General features: G+C 43.6%; 2 protein-coding genes across 2 annotated transcripts; one reads left to right on the top strand and one right to left on the bottom strand.

Moving 5' to 3' along the window:
• The first annotated feature begins 1,656 nt into the window (after positions 1–1,656).
• gpr3 (G protein-coupled receptor 3) lies at positions 1,657–4,855 on the top strand. Its single transcript, XM_035183136.2, has 2 exons — positions 1,657–1,886; positions 3,233–4,855. The coding sequence occupies exon 2, from the start codon at positions 3,254–3,256 to the stop codon at positions 4,244–4,246; it is 993 nt and encodes a 330-aa protein (XP_035039027.1). The 5' UTR covers positions 1,657–1,886; positions 3,233–3,253; the 3' UTR covers positions 4,247–4,855.
• A 445-nt stretch (positions 4,856–5,300) lies between these two features.
• wasf2 (WASP family member 2) lies at positions 5,301–13,553 on the bottom strand. Its single transcript, XM_035183438.2, has 9 exons — positions 13,409–13,553; positions 11,302–11,468; positions 11,038–11,172; positions 10,782–10,935; positions 9,263–9,380; positions 9,020–9,141; positions 8,043–8,201; positions 7,289–7,779; positions 5,301–6,773 (listed from the first exon to the last, which is right to left on the bottom strand). The coding sequence occupies exons 2-9, from the start codon at positions 11,432–11,434 to the stop codon at positions 6,616–6,618; spliced, it is 1,470 nt and encodes a 489-aa protein (XP_035039329.2). The 5' UTR covers positions 11,435–11,468; positions 13,409–13,553; the 3' UTR covers positions 5,301–6,615.
• Positions 13,554–15,169: the final 1,616 nt, after the last annotated feature.

Here is a 15,169-nt window from a genome sequence, read left to right as displayed (position 1 = left end):
CTCCACTGAGTCAAGTGCTGCACTTCACATCCTCTCCGTGTGACGTAGGAGGCGTTTATCAGACGGAAGCGTTTCCTAATATGGCTCGAGCAGGACGACATTCCCTCTGTTCACGCATTGATATGCGCGGTCACGTCCAGCACACACTCCCGCATGCAGCGCCCACGCTCCCCCATCAAACCGGGGAAGCCACGAATCCCCCCTGCCGGTGTGATGTTAGGGCACGGAGGGGGCTCCTGTCTCTGTCAACTGATGTTGCAAGATTAAACCAGATGAAATACAGGATAGATTATTATGTAAGGCAGTAATCAAAAACAAATAGGATCCGTGTACTCGACTCACATGAACACACAAATTGTTCAGACTGCACCATAAGATTTCTCAACCATTTTGGGGCAATTACATAATGAATAAGTGTTCATTAAATCAGTGGTTATTTTGATGCTCTTCTTTGTTGAGATGTTACACTGATGTATTATGTGTAAGCCTGTGTCTGCCCACCTGTGCACATACATGATTTCACACAACATTTGGCAATGGAGTTGAGAAATGATATCATATTTTAAAGCTGAATCCTTCTTCATACACACACACAGGAACACAGGAAGTCAAGTTTCCGGTCAAAATCCTTCTCATAGCTCACAAGAAACTGACTTGATCTGAACACACCGATATAGACAATTGTTATATTAAAGGAAACATATGTGATGGGAAATATTACTTAAGAGTAAAAGAAGACCAAACTAATAAGGTTTAGAGATATCAGCTATGCATAACACTTTTATCAATAGAAATTATTGGATAAAATATCCTGATAAAGATGAAATACAATGCTATATAATGCTTGTTTTGAATATATGCATAATGTCAATGTCAACATTATTATTATAGCACATTTAAAACAACTTGGTGCTTTACAACGTAAAAAGGTAAAACAAGAAAACGTCAATATGTAATATATCAAAAATACTAATGATAACAAAATAAAATCTGCTGGGATAAAAGCAATACAAACTAAAGCTGTAAAAAATTATAAGGGTTAGAGATATCAGCTTTACATAACACTATTTAAATAAAAAAATAATTTGATAAGAAATCCTGATAAATGTAAATTACAACAAAACCAGCACAATGTCAAAATGTAAAGCCTCTCTCCTGTTGTATTTTTTAGTTTTTTCCCATCTTCTTGATATGTTTGCTTTGAATGTGCATAAAAGCAACGAGTGGGAAAACGAATCGCTCCTCATCTCCCAATGAGTCATCCAGATGCGTTTCAGCACCGTGGACAGCGCAGGGCCTGTGCCCGGCATCAGACACACGATCCTCCCATTCAACCACCCAAACAGGCCCCCGGGTCGTATTGTGAGAATATGTGTGGGTGTGTGTGCTGGAAGTTGTGCGTGTGTGTGTGTGTGTGTGTGTGTGTGTGTGTGTGTGTGTGTGGGGGTCTGTCTATTGGTCATTTAATACCAAAAACAACGAGCAGGAGTGAGCCGCAGTGGGAGGGGCGCCAGAGATGCCGCATTTTTCTGAATGAAATTACTCCATATACACCCAGCCCCACCACCCCCACCTCCCGCATCCTCAGCGCCGGCCCCCTGATTGGTCGAGCCTCCCGGTCGCTGACGTCAGACAGCTTCTCTTGTGGATGAGTCCGCGCGCAAGAGCAACCATTCTGCCTCCCATAGGCGCTCCGGAGGGACTGACGAACGAGGAGAAGAAGTAAAAGGGATGCGAGAGACGGAGCGAGGCACAAGCACGGGGACTGTCCTTCTATTTACACCGGTGCCGAGCATCACAATAGCGGACATCAGCATCACCTCATCTCCATCTTTTGGATTGGATCTTATAAGAGAACATCTCCAAAGCAATCACGCATAAATAAGGTAAGATGAATAATCCAATATGCATTTTGGTTTTGTGCGGTGCGTGCGTGTTCATGTGTGCATGCACGTGTGTTGGGGACATCCTCTGTGGTGCAGTGAACCCGCAATTGTAGCTGTTATACAAGACGGTCCCCCGCACCGTGCATGAGGTGGGATGAACCTCCTCAAGCCAGAGGGGGAGGAGGATGGAAGAAAGACTCTCCTTCATGTAAATCAAAATCATCTCAAAATAGCATTCTTCATATCACTGTCACTCTGTGTGCAGCACATCTTGAAATGTATCCCAGTGAAGAACATGATGATGACATGCCACAGAGCTCAGGCATCTTAACCTTGTTACAGGCAAATTCCTCAAGTAGCCCTAATGGTGTTCTCATTAACCGTGCAGCAGATATGCAGCAGTACATGTAGAATCTGTACCAGGTTTACACTGTGTCTCTTCGTGAATCTCAGGCTGTGGCTCCTCAGATTCATCTGGGAGTTATGTTTACAGACTCTTACAATGTCTGGATGCAGGAGGCAGCAAGATCCCGAAATTGACTGTGACGTGCTAAACAGAAGCTGTGTGTTGAATCCCGTAAAGCATTAGTGCCTTAATGCTACCACTAGGCAGACATATTGATTAACTTTGCATGACTTCCCGCAAGAAGACTTCCATACAGTATGGTGACGTCACTGACATTTAAAGACAGGCGGGCTCCTGTGTAAAAAAACTAGACCCTAAGTGGTCATGTAAGAACATATTTAAGGCCTAAAGAAACCATGAGAGGTGCAATTTCTAGTATTTTCCATTGTTTTCCATTGTCCAAATTTGTATTTCTTTATATTTCTATAGTGCATATTTTCTTTACTGCACTTAATCTTTTTAATCATTCTTTCTTTTGAATTAAACTATTTGGAACAAGATTGATTTAGGCTATAGATTGGTTCCATTCAATTTTATCTGTACAATACCAAATCACGACCTAGATACTTTACGTAAGGCTGAGACCTTACAAAATGAGTTAGGCTGCAATCCTAAGAGGCCTATCCGATGTCGAGATTGTAGCCTGTTGTGTGTATCTATTCCAAATACTCACAATCTAAATCAATATCTTTATTAATTCCTTTGTTAGAAATAACTGCAATAATGCAATACCACAAATGAGGAAGAGGTCTGACAATTACAAACACCACTTCATGCTATGAGATCTTGAGTACTTCATCATCTCATTCAGTTCTCCTCTGCTCTGACACATCCGGCCTCCTGCAGCTTCACATCCTCTGGTCCACATCTGATGGAGACGCAGTAATGACCCAAACCCGAGCTAATGTCAGACATGTTTCTCCTCTCCTGTCTCTGTTAGGTTGTGTTTGTGTGACCAGCCATGATCCTGAACGCCTCTGACCTGGGCTGGGATGAGTCCTCAGGTGCTGACCCCTTCCTCCCCGTGGACCAGCTGGATGGCCCTTCTTCATACGAGGTCCCGCCCCTCACGGTGTGGGGCGTGGCCCTGTGTATTTCCGGAACTCTCATCGCCACCGAGAACGCCATCGTCGTCACCACCATCCTGGCCACGCCGTCCCTGCGCGCCCCCGTGTTCCTGCTGCTGATCAGCCTGGGGCTGGCGGACCTCCTGGCCGGCGTCGCCCTCGTCCTCCAGTTCCTCTTCGTTTTCTGTGTGGAGCCCAGTGATTGGTCGGAGCTGCTGACCTCGGGACTGCTGGTGACGTCGCTGACCGCCTCGCTCTGCAGCCTGATGGGCGTGGCCCTGGACCGGTACCTGTCTCTGAGCCACGCCCTCACCTACGGATCGGGACAGTCCCGCCGCAGAGCCGCGGGCCTCCTGCTGCTGGTGTGGCTGGGCGCATGTGTGATCGGAGCGGGGCCTGCGATGGGCTGGCACTGTCTCGGAGAGCCGGACTCCTGCTCTGTGGCTCGACCCCTAACGCGGACATACCTGTCGCTGCTGTGTGGTGGCTTCCTGGTGGTTGTCATGGTCACCCTGCAGCTGTACGCCGGGATCTGCCGCGTGGCAAGGCGGCACGCCCACGCCATCGCCACCCAGAGGCACTTCCAGACAGCCAACCACTCATATGCAAGCCATCACAGCAGTGGGCGGGGCTTCTCCCGGCTGATCCTGGTGCTCAGTGTGTTTGTGGGCTGCTGGATGCCTTTCTCCCTCTGGGGGCTGCTGGGAGACGCCTCCAGCCCCCCTCTGTACACCTATGCCACCTTGGTGCCAGCAGCCGGCAGCTCCCTGCTGAACCCCATCCTCTACAGTCTGAGAAACAAAGACATCCGCAAGGTGCTGCTTCAGGCCTGCTGCCCACACAGATGCCAGCACAACGCACAGATACACTACCCAGTGGATGTGTAGACTGCACAACCTCGCCAGTGTCCGACCGACACACAATCTATGCGAGACATATCACTGTTTGTGTGCCAAGATACACACATTGCTGCATTGACTGTAATCCAGATCCACACACTCCCACACACACAGCCGGCACTTCTTTGAGAGCAGATGTCCTCCTGCAGATCAGAATGTACTGGACTGTCCTGAAAAGAGACATGATGGAACAGCCCTGCTGTTACCACAAAGATTAAACGTACTGTCTTCTTGTCTGTACTTTGTGCCTCATCCACAGTCAATTGTAGCTCCCCCAAAAAGAAACAATCACAGGGGTCTTGTATTTATAACCCCACTCGTATAAAAGTGGATTTAATGATCATTGGCACTTTAAGACAAAATAAGGGATGGGTTTTAAAATGTAAGCCTATCACAGTGTAATGAGATAAGATCCAAAGCCCACTTTTATTTACTTGAATATCTGGAAAACACGGTGTTCTGGATCTTTGAGATTCTATTTTGCACATGCTGTTAAAGGCACTTTGAAAGGTACTGACCATATGTTCGTGTTGCACAACCTTTTTTGAAATGAATGAATATTTTATACGAATGAATAAAAAATATGCTTTTTTCCTACCGTGTGATGTCAGAACTCTTCTCTTCACTGCTGCTGAAGCTTTTAGTGTGTCTCTCTCCCTCTTTAACTCAATTAGGCACAGACCACTGCTCTCGATCCCTGTATCCTAAATTATTTTGCAGCTCCAGCAATCTTCAATGTTATTACCATCACTCTGTGTGCAGTTTTTAAGATCTACAAAGCAGCCTTGCTATGAGGCTACAAAACACCCTCTTGCCTAATCACTAGAGGTTTTTCTCTCCTCCTAACTTTTTCTTTTTAACTTTTATCCATAGTATTATTTCCACGCTCTCCACACAGTCAGCACTGTGTCCAACCCCGACAGGGATGAGTCATAGGTAAAGCATGAGGACACAGCCTGACATTCTTGGGGGAACCTCTTATCTAACACAACACAGCGTCCACACTATTCAAACATTCCCAGGAAAGAAGAAACATCAGCAATCAGGTTAATACACTATCTTTATTGAAATAACTAGAATCATTTGAAAATTTAAGTCAGGAGAAGCAGAACTTTGGCCAAGCATGTTGTGTGATTGTGCTTTAACACAGGCAGACTTAAAACAAAAGGCACTTAGAAAACAGTCCACACTACGCATCAGTCACTTCTACATCCGACTCATTTATGGCAGCTGTAACATAATTTTTTAGAGAAGCTGACCAGTGCCCAGTGTGGATAAACACTGAAATGCAGCAGTAGAAGGACACCTATTAGGCAGCAGGACAAGGCAAAACGGTCGCAGTGATTAAAGCATCAGAACTTAGTTCTTCCCCGGAAAATGTCAAAATTAATAAAAGCGTCAGGGAGGAATACACAACGCAGCCAATATGCAGTACAAAATGAATCAAGATGTTTCTGCTAATGTCTGCTTATGTTCTGCACGATGATCTCAGCGAACACCCCAGGTGTCTGACATGAGCCGATACTTCCCCCTATCACGCTGAATAATTCATTCATGAATTTGTTTACAAGCTACAAACGGTGTCTCATAAACCAGTCAATTGTTCCCATGACAACCACAGGGAAAGAAAGAATATAAAAGAGAGGATAAGAAATAAAAACATTGGGATTTAAAGCGATTGCATTCATTATCTTCAGTAGATATGATTCAATATGGAATACAAATTTTACATCTATATAACAATGTACGAACGGGTGAGAATGTTTCGACGTTAAAAACTTGTGTATTTCCACTGAGTACAAATACTGGATATAGAAGAGGTTGCCTGTGTGTGAACGTGTGTACTCCCACACTATTATCCATACCCATAATATACTAAAGGTAGATAAAAATCAGGCACTTGGCTTGCAGCAAACAGGCACCTGACTCTAAAAGATACTGAAGAAGGGCGGAGGCGATGTGTTTGTGCACAGACTCAGCAGGGAGACATGCATCGTATCACACAACAATCTCACTGGGTAACAGCGGTCTGTTATCCAGTGAGAGTGATGGCAAACCGGAACACGACCACGCAGACACGAGTCGCATCTTCAGATTTAGCTTCTTTGAATCGCTTAAATAATTTCGGATAAACAGTAATAAAGGAGCTAAGGAATGTGATTAGTAAAAGGTCACGTGTACATAATCTGTGCAGACACGCTTTTAAACTCTCTCTCTCTCTCTCTCTCACTCACTCACACATTAAGACACAACATTGACCTCTGTTCCCACTGGTACTTTAGAATGTAATTTGAATGAAGCTTTTCTGATGTTTAATGTCGAGGAGAGGTGGTAGTGAAGGGGAAAAGGGACGGCGATCATTCGGACCACTCCTCGTCGTCAAACTCTGAAGAGTCGTCCTCGCTGTCGCTGCACTCCACAGCGATACGACGGGACAGGATGGCAGCCACATCGTTGCCAGAGTGATCCCGCTTCTCCTGCTCCCGTTGTGCCTCCACCTTCCGCAGATTGCAACCTAAAAGGGGATTATAGTCAGAAGTTTAGGGTGAGTGCAGGCCGGTCAACATTTACTGTGTAATATTATCAAAGAAGTGAACTCTTTCCAGGGAAAAACATTATAATATTAATTACTATAATACATCATGTGGTAATCAGGGAGCTTGCAGGTTGGTGACATTTCGCGCTCTTCAATTATTGATTAAAATAAATTGTTATTACCAAAATATACTTATAAAATGTACCCAGTTGAGCTTTTGGCCACCAGTTGCTCTATGGACTGGGTGTGTTTTGGGCTATTCTTTTAGGTAGTAAAACTTACTGTGTCATACAAAAGAATATTTAAAAGTTCATTGTAGATTTTATTCATTTAATAAAACCTTCTAATGTGAAGAGTAACTTGTAGCTTTGTGTCACATGAAAAACGTTTTGAGTTATCCTACTTGTGTTCCCAGTTTCACTCTGATCCAGCACATAAGCAGTGAGGACTGTAAATACCAGTTATATACTAATCTGTTTCCTGTTGCGTTTTACCTTGTCGGATGGCCTGCAGCAGGTTAGTGCGAGAGCCACCGGCCTCGTCCGCTGCCTCTGCCGCCTGCGGTTTGGGAGCAGAGCTGGGGGTCCCCCCAGAGGGAGCAGAGTTGGTGAAGGACGGAGGAGGAGGGCCAGGGGGAGGCGGAGGAGGAGGAGGCGGTGGAGGACCGCCACCCATGGGCATAGGAGGTGGAGGAGGAGGAGAAACAGCAGACATGTCAGGGGGAGGAGGGGGAGCAGGTGGGGAAGGATAGGCGGAGGAAGACGAGGAGAAGGGAGGAGGGGAGGGCGGGGTGTCGAAGCCAGGGGGAGGCGGGGGGACCCCAAAACCGGAGGATGGAGGAGGGGGAGGAGGTGCTGGGGGAGGTGCAAGGTTAGGGCGGGAGTTGGCTGGGGAAGAGGCCATGGGGGGAGCTGGGGGTGGGTGGCTCGGACTGAGCACGCTGACACGCTTCTGGTTCTGTGCTCCGTACTGTCCATCATTGTACCTGTGAGGGACAGAGCTGAGGTTAGAGATGAAGGGGAAAATGAAATGGCAAAATATGCCACTTTATTTCAATCTTGTTTGTAAATAAAAGGGGCCATTTAAAGTTTTCACTACAGACGTGTTTAATCCATTCTGTGCCTACAAATATAACCTTGAGAGGCTTTGTATGGGAGTGCTGTGCAGCAGTATATTCACCACACGTTGGAAGGGGCCGCAGTGCGTTGGCCGCATGTGTGAGGCTTATATATGGAAGGTGCTACTTACGCCATGTCTGGAGGTGGAGGAGGCAGGAAGTCATCAGAGCCCGGCACAGGGAGAGGGGAGCCGGGATCATAAGCGTAGGAGCCGGAGCTCAGCTCGAGGCCTTCAGACGTGAAGCCTTCTCCGGATCCAATACTGCCATTCAGGCCCTCAGTGGAATTCCTTAAAACAAATTCAAGACATCACTATCTGCCTTGAATAAAAGCATCCCATCCGTCTTCTCTTAAACACGGCCGCACATGAACCGTGAGAAACATTACTTGGCATTTACAACCTTAATTAGCAGCTGTGGGTCATGTGCTGTTTCCTCAGCAGCATTCACATTGGAACAATTTTAAGAGGAAGTATCGCGTGTGTGTTTGAAGAAGCTGACACTTCTGGTGACTGGTTCACACAGCTATTAAAAATAACAAGCACATAAAGTGCAGTAACTTACACAGCAGTAGGATAACAGCTTGTCCTTCAAATTAATGTTTTTCCTCATCAAGAGTTAAATGCAAGCCAGAAAATTACATCACTATTAAAGCAGGTTAAACACTGGCTCATAAAAGCAGAGAAATGTAGAATAAATCATTTAAAGCAGAAAAGTTTACACGTTTGAGCATATTTCAATTTCCTCACCGATCACTATATGTCACATCCAAGAATATAAAATGGAATCAAGAGTAGGCCTTTGTATGACTCACAAATTTGTTTACTGCAGTTTACCAGTGCCAGCCAGATCTACACCCTATCCCCTGAGAATGTTTCAGGACAGGACATACCACCCATATCACTGTGTACAGATTAGCTGATAAGCAAGGGGAGAGTGGAGTTCTGTGCTTTTACTGTGTTAACTGGAGGAAGAAATACGGAATTCATAAAGTCATTAATTTCTGGTTATTGCTGAAATGCACTGAAAAGCCTCTCGGGTCTGTGGACTACCACAACTCTGCACCAGTAAACAGCCCCATAAACCTGCAATCAATCTCTCAACTCACATCAAATCATTCTTTGGCACCATAAACTCCTCTCCCATCTTGCGACGTTCCCACTCATCCTTCCGGGTCTTGATCTTGCGAGGGTTGAGAGTCCGTTGGTTCAGGTGGTCTTTTTTCTCCTTCTACTCAGAGAGAGGAAAATAAATAAGATGAGAATAATGAGAATAGAATCCAAACGCTTTTTATTTGATTGAGCTGTTTTAACTCGTTTCTATAGTTTATGAACATGTGAATGCGTCTCACTCTGTGCTTGCGTTTCTCCTTCATGATGTCCTTGGTGTCCTGCAGCATCTTCTCCTTCCACAGGTCAAAGAAGTACGAAGGATCTGTGTAAAACTTCAGGGCCTCTTTCCCATCGTCCCTGTAGACAACCATTATAAATACATATGTGTGTCAGTTACACTTCATGTTATCTTTGTGCACAGACATTATGTCATAGAGCGTCTGAGGACAGATCATTATCTGCCTTATGTGTATTAAGAAGTATAATACTTCCCCTTTCAGCTCAGCTTTAAAGACTTACAAAAAAAAAAAAATTGCTTTGTAACACCAACACCCTTTGTCAAATTACAACCAAGTACACATTCAAACTAATCACATGGAGTCTTTAAAATATAATTGAGCAAACTCTGTCACTGCAGTGGTTATACAGACTTCACCCTCCACCACCATAACCTCCTGCTGTTCTGGTTTCTTGTTAACCATACTTTTCATGTAATGTCATGGTTTTTGCATAATTTATATCCGGGATCTCACATGCTGACAGTCTTGTTTTCGCCACAGTATGTCTTCACTGCTGCTTTGATTCAATATATTTGTTTCAATATACTTACAATTAGAGCCAGAGTTACATTTAAAACAAATGATCCAGACCCATTTGCATTTAACTAAAAAAATGTGCTTCACCACATAGATAATAGATATGTTTTCTATATTATATTATATTATATTATATTATATAGTTGTTAAATCTATGTGTCCGATAACACGTTTTTTAAGAATATTAGTTCCACCCAGATAAAACTGCAATTTTCTTTTTTCCAGAGATCACAGAAAACAGCAGTTGTGCTCTACTGCCACCAGCAAGTACTGTTTTTAGAGCAGCAAAGAAGAAGTGATTTCCAGTAGTGTCATGTTGGCTAGAGCTAGTTTAAAAAGTGTCAGCTATTTTGCTGACACTTTTTTAAGCTGGAAAGTCCTACGAGTAAAACGGCAATGTGAACCACATGCAAGACTTTAGTTGGCAGCTATTTGAAATAAGTAAGTGTTCCTAGATCAGTTTATTTGTGTTCTTTTTCTGTTATGGCAGTCAAACAAAAAAAATAATCTCTGTATGTTTTTCAAAGAGTTTAACCTGAGCCAGGCCATACAACAATAACAATTATCACTTACAGGGTTAGTAGCATAAAGCTATTAACATACCTTATATAAGTGTTGTTGTTTAAGTGTTTAAGTGTTTTTTAAATGCCCTGGTTTCAGATCGGACCATCTCTGATAAATCACATATGTTGTCATACTGGATTAGTCCATTCTGGCTTTAATTGAAGACTTTGCCTCAACAAGACACAACACATAAGCCTTTGTTTGATGACCTTTGAATGCATATGCATCAGAGAAGAGGGTTTCAATAATGCCACTTCTGCCATAATACATCTTGAATATGATTCCATGTGAGCACAAGTGAAATCACGTGTTCCTTTCCATTCCTTGCATGAATATGAATATGAGCCCTGAGTTTGTATTTGTGTCTGCCAGGTCCTACCGGTAGCTGCTGAGGTAGTTGAGCGGTGGAGGTGGATCACAGGTCGAGTAGGTGTCTTGGACCGGCATTGGCAGAGACGGTCTGGTGAACAGCTGCTGATCCTGGGTCACGCTGCTACGGAACGCCTTACGGGTGGTGATGGCCTGGAGAGAGACTGAGAGAAACAGACAGAAAGACAAATATTACTGAATATTTATTATGCTAAATTTAAAAGTTTATTCAAACCACAGTAACAGTATCATGAGGGAGTGCCTACCCTCCTCCTCTTTGGGGTCCAGCTGTGTGACTTTGACCTGCAGACGATCCACTCTTTCTCCTAGTGTATTTACTCTGATGGCAAATGCTCCAGCCTGCACGAACAGCTCCCCGAACACATCCTCTGCATACTTACCTGCAAACACATCGACACAAGCATTTATAATTTGCAGATTTATGCATTTGTCCCACACATGCACAGTAGATGCATACTTATAATTCACGAGTACATTAGAGTAAATCTAGACACACAGCACACACTCACTGAGGCTGCCGAGCTGGCGGATGATGTTGGCCAGGCTGATATTGGTGACACATTCCAGCTCGCTGCGAATTTTCGTAGGGATGGTCTGGCGACACACATGCCGCGGCTCTATATTCCTCGTCACCAAAGGCATGGCGGGGTGTGGTGGGTGGGGGGGGCCCCAAACCCTGAAGGGAAAGAGAAGAAAGGTCAGTGGAGACAAAGTTATAGGAACATTGTGACTGTACACCAGCACTGAGGCATTGACGTGAAGATGTTTTAGATGCATCTGTCACACTAATGAGTCTGGTGCTTAAACAATTTACAAATAATTTCGCCGAGGAGTTTGTTCTCAGCTGTGTTGGTTTGTACCGGACAGATTTCCACAAAGCTTGGTGGTAGGATGGGATCAGGAAAGAATCCATTACATTTTGATGGAGATCTGGATCAGGGGGCAGATCCAGGACTTTTTTCCCCACTTTCTTTTACATTGCCAGATAGAGCATTTCTTTGTAATTATGTGTAAATCTTGATGAAAAGATGAAAAAAAGATCACATATTAAATAATATTGTGCTGCTCCAACTAAAAGTATAGACCTAGTGGATTGAAACGTGGTTTCACAGGGGTGTAGGCTTTTTTTCAGCTGCTGGCCTTAGCTATATGGCCTTTTTTACTTTAAGAGGACTGTTGGGCCTTGAACACTATTGAGTGCAATTCAAGTTGATTCTTAAAAACGTACCTGTGCTTTGGGACATTACATTGAGTCTTTCATTGGTTTATGGCCACACTTTACTTGAGTGTTGTTGTTTTGAAACATTTTATGCTTAAGAATTGCAACTGAATATAAGTCTAAACCATGTCAGAATTCTTGTTCATACTTTACAGGATTGCAGAGTTGATTAAAATCTGTTTGGCTTTAATGGTCTGTTATTGTTTTTACTTTTTAGTTTTGTTACCTTGCAGGGCAGTATTTTTTGAAATGGGGAAATTTGTTTGGTTGTAATGTAATAATAAATAGATATTTGTATTCTTTTATTTTCATTTTAAGCCTGTTCAGCACTTTGGATAAGGATGGTTGTTTTAAATATGCTGTATAGATAAACTATCTTGAAAATGTAATCCAAAAACTTTGACTTTACTTGTACAAATAATCATTGTCACGTGACACACAAGACATGCGTGTGTAAATAAACACTGAGCCAGACAGAAGTAAAGCGGAAGCAAAACTGGAGCTTTTTCTCCACTCAGCAGTGCACATCTGAAAATACACACGGCTCATGTGAACGAAACTGGAATAGGCATTGATAGAATAGAGGGATACAAACTACAGAGTATATATACTGGACTAATCACAGACAGAGTGTGATCTTCAGCTCTGTGATAAAAGCAGGAACTACAGTAACACATGGGATCGGTTGAGGTGCTGGTAGGTGATCAGACACAGTGTGATCAGACACAGTGTAGGTCACTGAAACTTTAAGTATTACCCTGTGCTGCTTCCTATTCCCTATTTCGGTTTCCTAATTATAAGTTGTTCATGTTGACGCAGGGTCTTCTGAGAACAGCGAAATCACGGCACACACACACACACACACACACACACACACACACACACACACACACACACACACACACACACACACACACACACACACACACACACACACACACCGGTTCTTCTCCCTGGCTGAGCCACATTGTTATGAGTATTTAAAATGTGGGGCATACTGTAACTGTCACGTTCTTCTTCGTGAGTAAAAGCTTGTCACGGTCGTATCCAGCTCAAACACAGCTCCGTGCTGTTTGAGTTGTGTGACGTAGAGACAGCTCTCTGTCACACTGACAAGCCCGGGTTCGCGTGGTTTCACTAACTAGCAGTTTGATATGGTTAATACGCGGTTCGCTTCATTCTTAATAAGTAACTAAAGGTGGATAAAGCAACTCGTAAACGCGACACTTTTTTTACAACAACATTAGCTGAGGGCTAAATGTAACTTGGGATCTCGGCCTGGTCGGAGCAGGAAGTAACTTGTCGGCGCTTCAAACCTCGAAGGAACCGATTTCTTCAAAGTGCAACGACCTTCTTTACGTAATGGACACAACACGGAGTCCTCGCCCGTTACTTACCGACCAGAGGGAACAACCGAGTCTTCTCTATTCACTCCGTTTCTTCTCCTGTGTCGAGGTTTGCTCAGGAAACGTAGAGCGCGTCAGTCTGCGGAGGAGCGGACTCGGATCCCACGACGAGTCCCGGGATCGCGAACTTCTGATTGGCCGCGAGGCTGAGCTCCTCGACGCCGATTGGCCGCCGCGCCCGTCGTGTGATTTCTGCCGAGTGCAGGATGTTGAGACCTCAACGTAAAGAGCGCAACTCCACCCTGTCCGCTGGGGCCGAACATCTGTGCGCAGTTTGCGTAGCGGAGGGCGGAGGCACGCGGCGCATTCCAGCGTCCGCTCCAGCGAGTTGGAGCGAGTCCGAGGAATGACTGGCATCGACCATAGGAACGGGAGGAAAACACCGAGGCGGTAAAGGAGCTATATGTGAAGTGTCAGGTAAACTACAGGTACCCGAGGGTCTATGTGAGGAGAATCCAGCCTTCATCCAACAAAGTGTAAACCATCCAAGAGCCATCAAATCTAAATGGTCCTGTGACAAATCATTTATGAGTCATTGTTTGATTGGATGTTGTAATATGATTGCAATTAAAGGTTCAGTGTGTAGAATTTAGTGACATCTAGTGGTGAAGTGTCATGTTGCAGCTGAACGACCCTCACCTCACGCTCCCCTTCCAAAAATGAATGAGAATCTGTGGTCACCTTCAGTTGTCATAAAAAACGCAAAAGGTGTTTAGTTTATCCAGTTTTGGCTACTGTAAAAAACACGGCGGCCTCCGTAGAGAGGACCAACTCCTAATGTAAATATGAATTATTTTAATATAAAGGGCCCATTCTAAGGTAAAGAAAACAACAATTCGTACAATTAAGATGAAACACACTAGTGAAAACATCACCTTTTGCAGCCACTTATTTGATTTGTACAAATACTTTTAAGGTAAAACACAAATATTGTAATAAATAACCAAACTAGCATTACCTTAAAATTACATGCATGTATACATTTAAGGTTTACTTGACTCATAAATCATAATTTTATGCATGTACTCACATCTGTTGAGCCCCCTCCTCTAGTAGATGTCTGTAAATATTTGTATTCTTCTTCTATATGAGACAGATCTAACTATTATATGAATTCATTACTTGTAACAGCAAAGACCTCTGTGTCTCCAAACTGAGATCAGTTATTTTACCTTAGACTGTGGAAACTGAACCGTGCATTAATTCAGGAGAGGAAAAGCAACTCTGTCTTTAAAGATGTTGAAAAAGTGATTTATTTTGTTTTCTATACTGTCCTTTTTATTGTGAACTGCATAATGTTCGTTTGGAAGATTAAAAAAAGATATTGATGTTGGCTGTTTGCGTGTATGAAACCTTTTAATGAGGCATTCATCTGGAGAAACACTGGGAGAAGAGAAGAAATCTCTTTATTGAGTCAACTTATAGTGTAGCTCCATATGTTTTTCTTCAAAATCTCCTTTTTACCAAATATGAGAAGAAGATATATGTGCTTGTGAATAAAGGATGTCTTCTAATCCAGAGAAGGGATGGGACAAATGCATTGGCAGGACATCGTGAGGATGATTTGGCTTGGTTTCCATGTAGGTAAAATGTGTATCCCAAAGAAATTCATTTAATTGGCTAATTTTCTTTTCAAATAAATTACATATCAAAGATTGTTAAAACATTTACTACATAGTCAGAAATATAACCAACCTCATTATGGAATTACAACCGGTTATTACTGGAGCTGATCAGTGTTATCCAAGGAGA

The sequence above is a fragment of the Hippoglossus stenolepis genome, chromosome 17 (assembly GCF_022539355.2).
Source record: "Hippoglossus stenolepis isolate QCI-W04-F060 chromosome 17, HSTE1.2, whole genome shotgun sequence".
Taxonomy (NCBI): Eukaryota; Metazoa; Chordata; class Actinopteri; order Pleuronectiformes; family Pleuronectidae; genus Hippoglossus; species Hippoglossus stenolepis.
The sequence above is the reverse complement of the archived record's forward strand: the minus strand, read 5'-3'. Positions and strand labels throughout refer to the sequence as shown.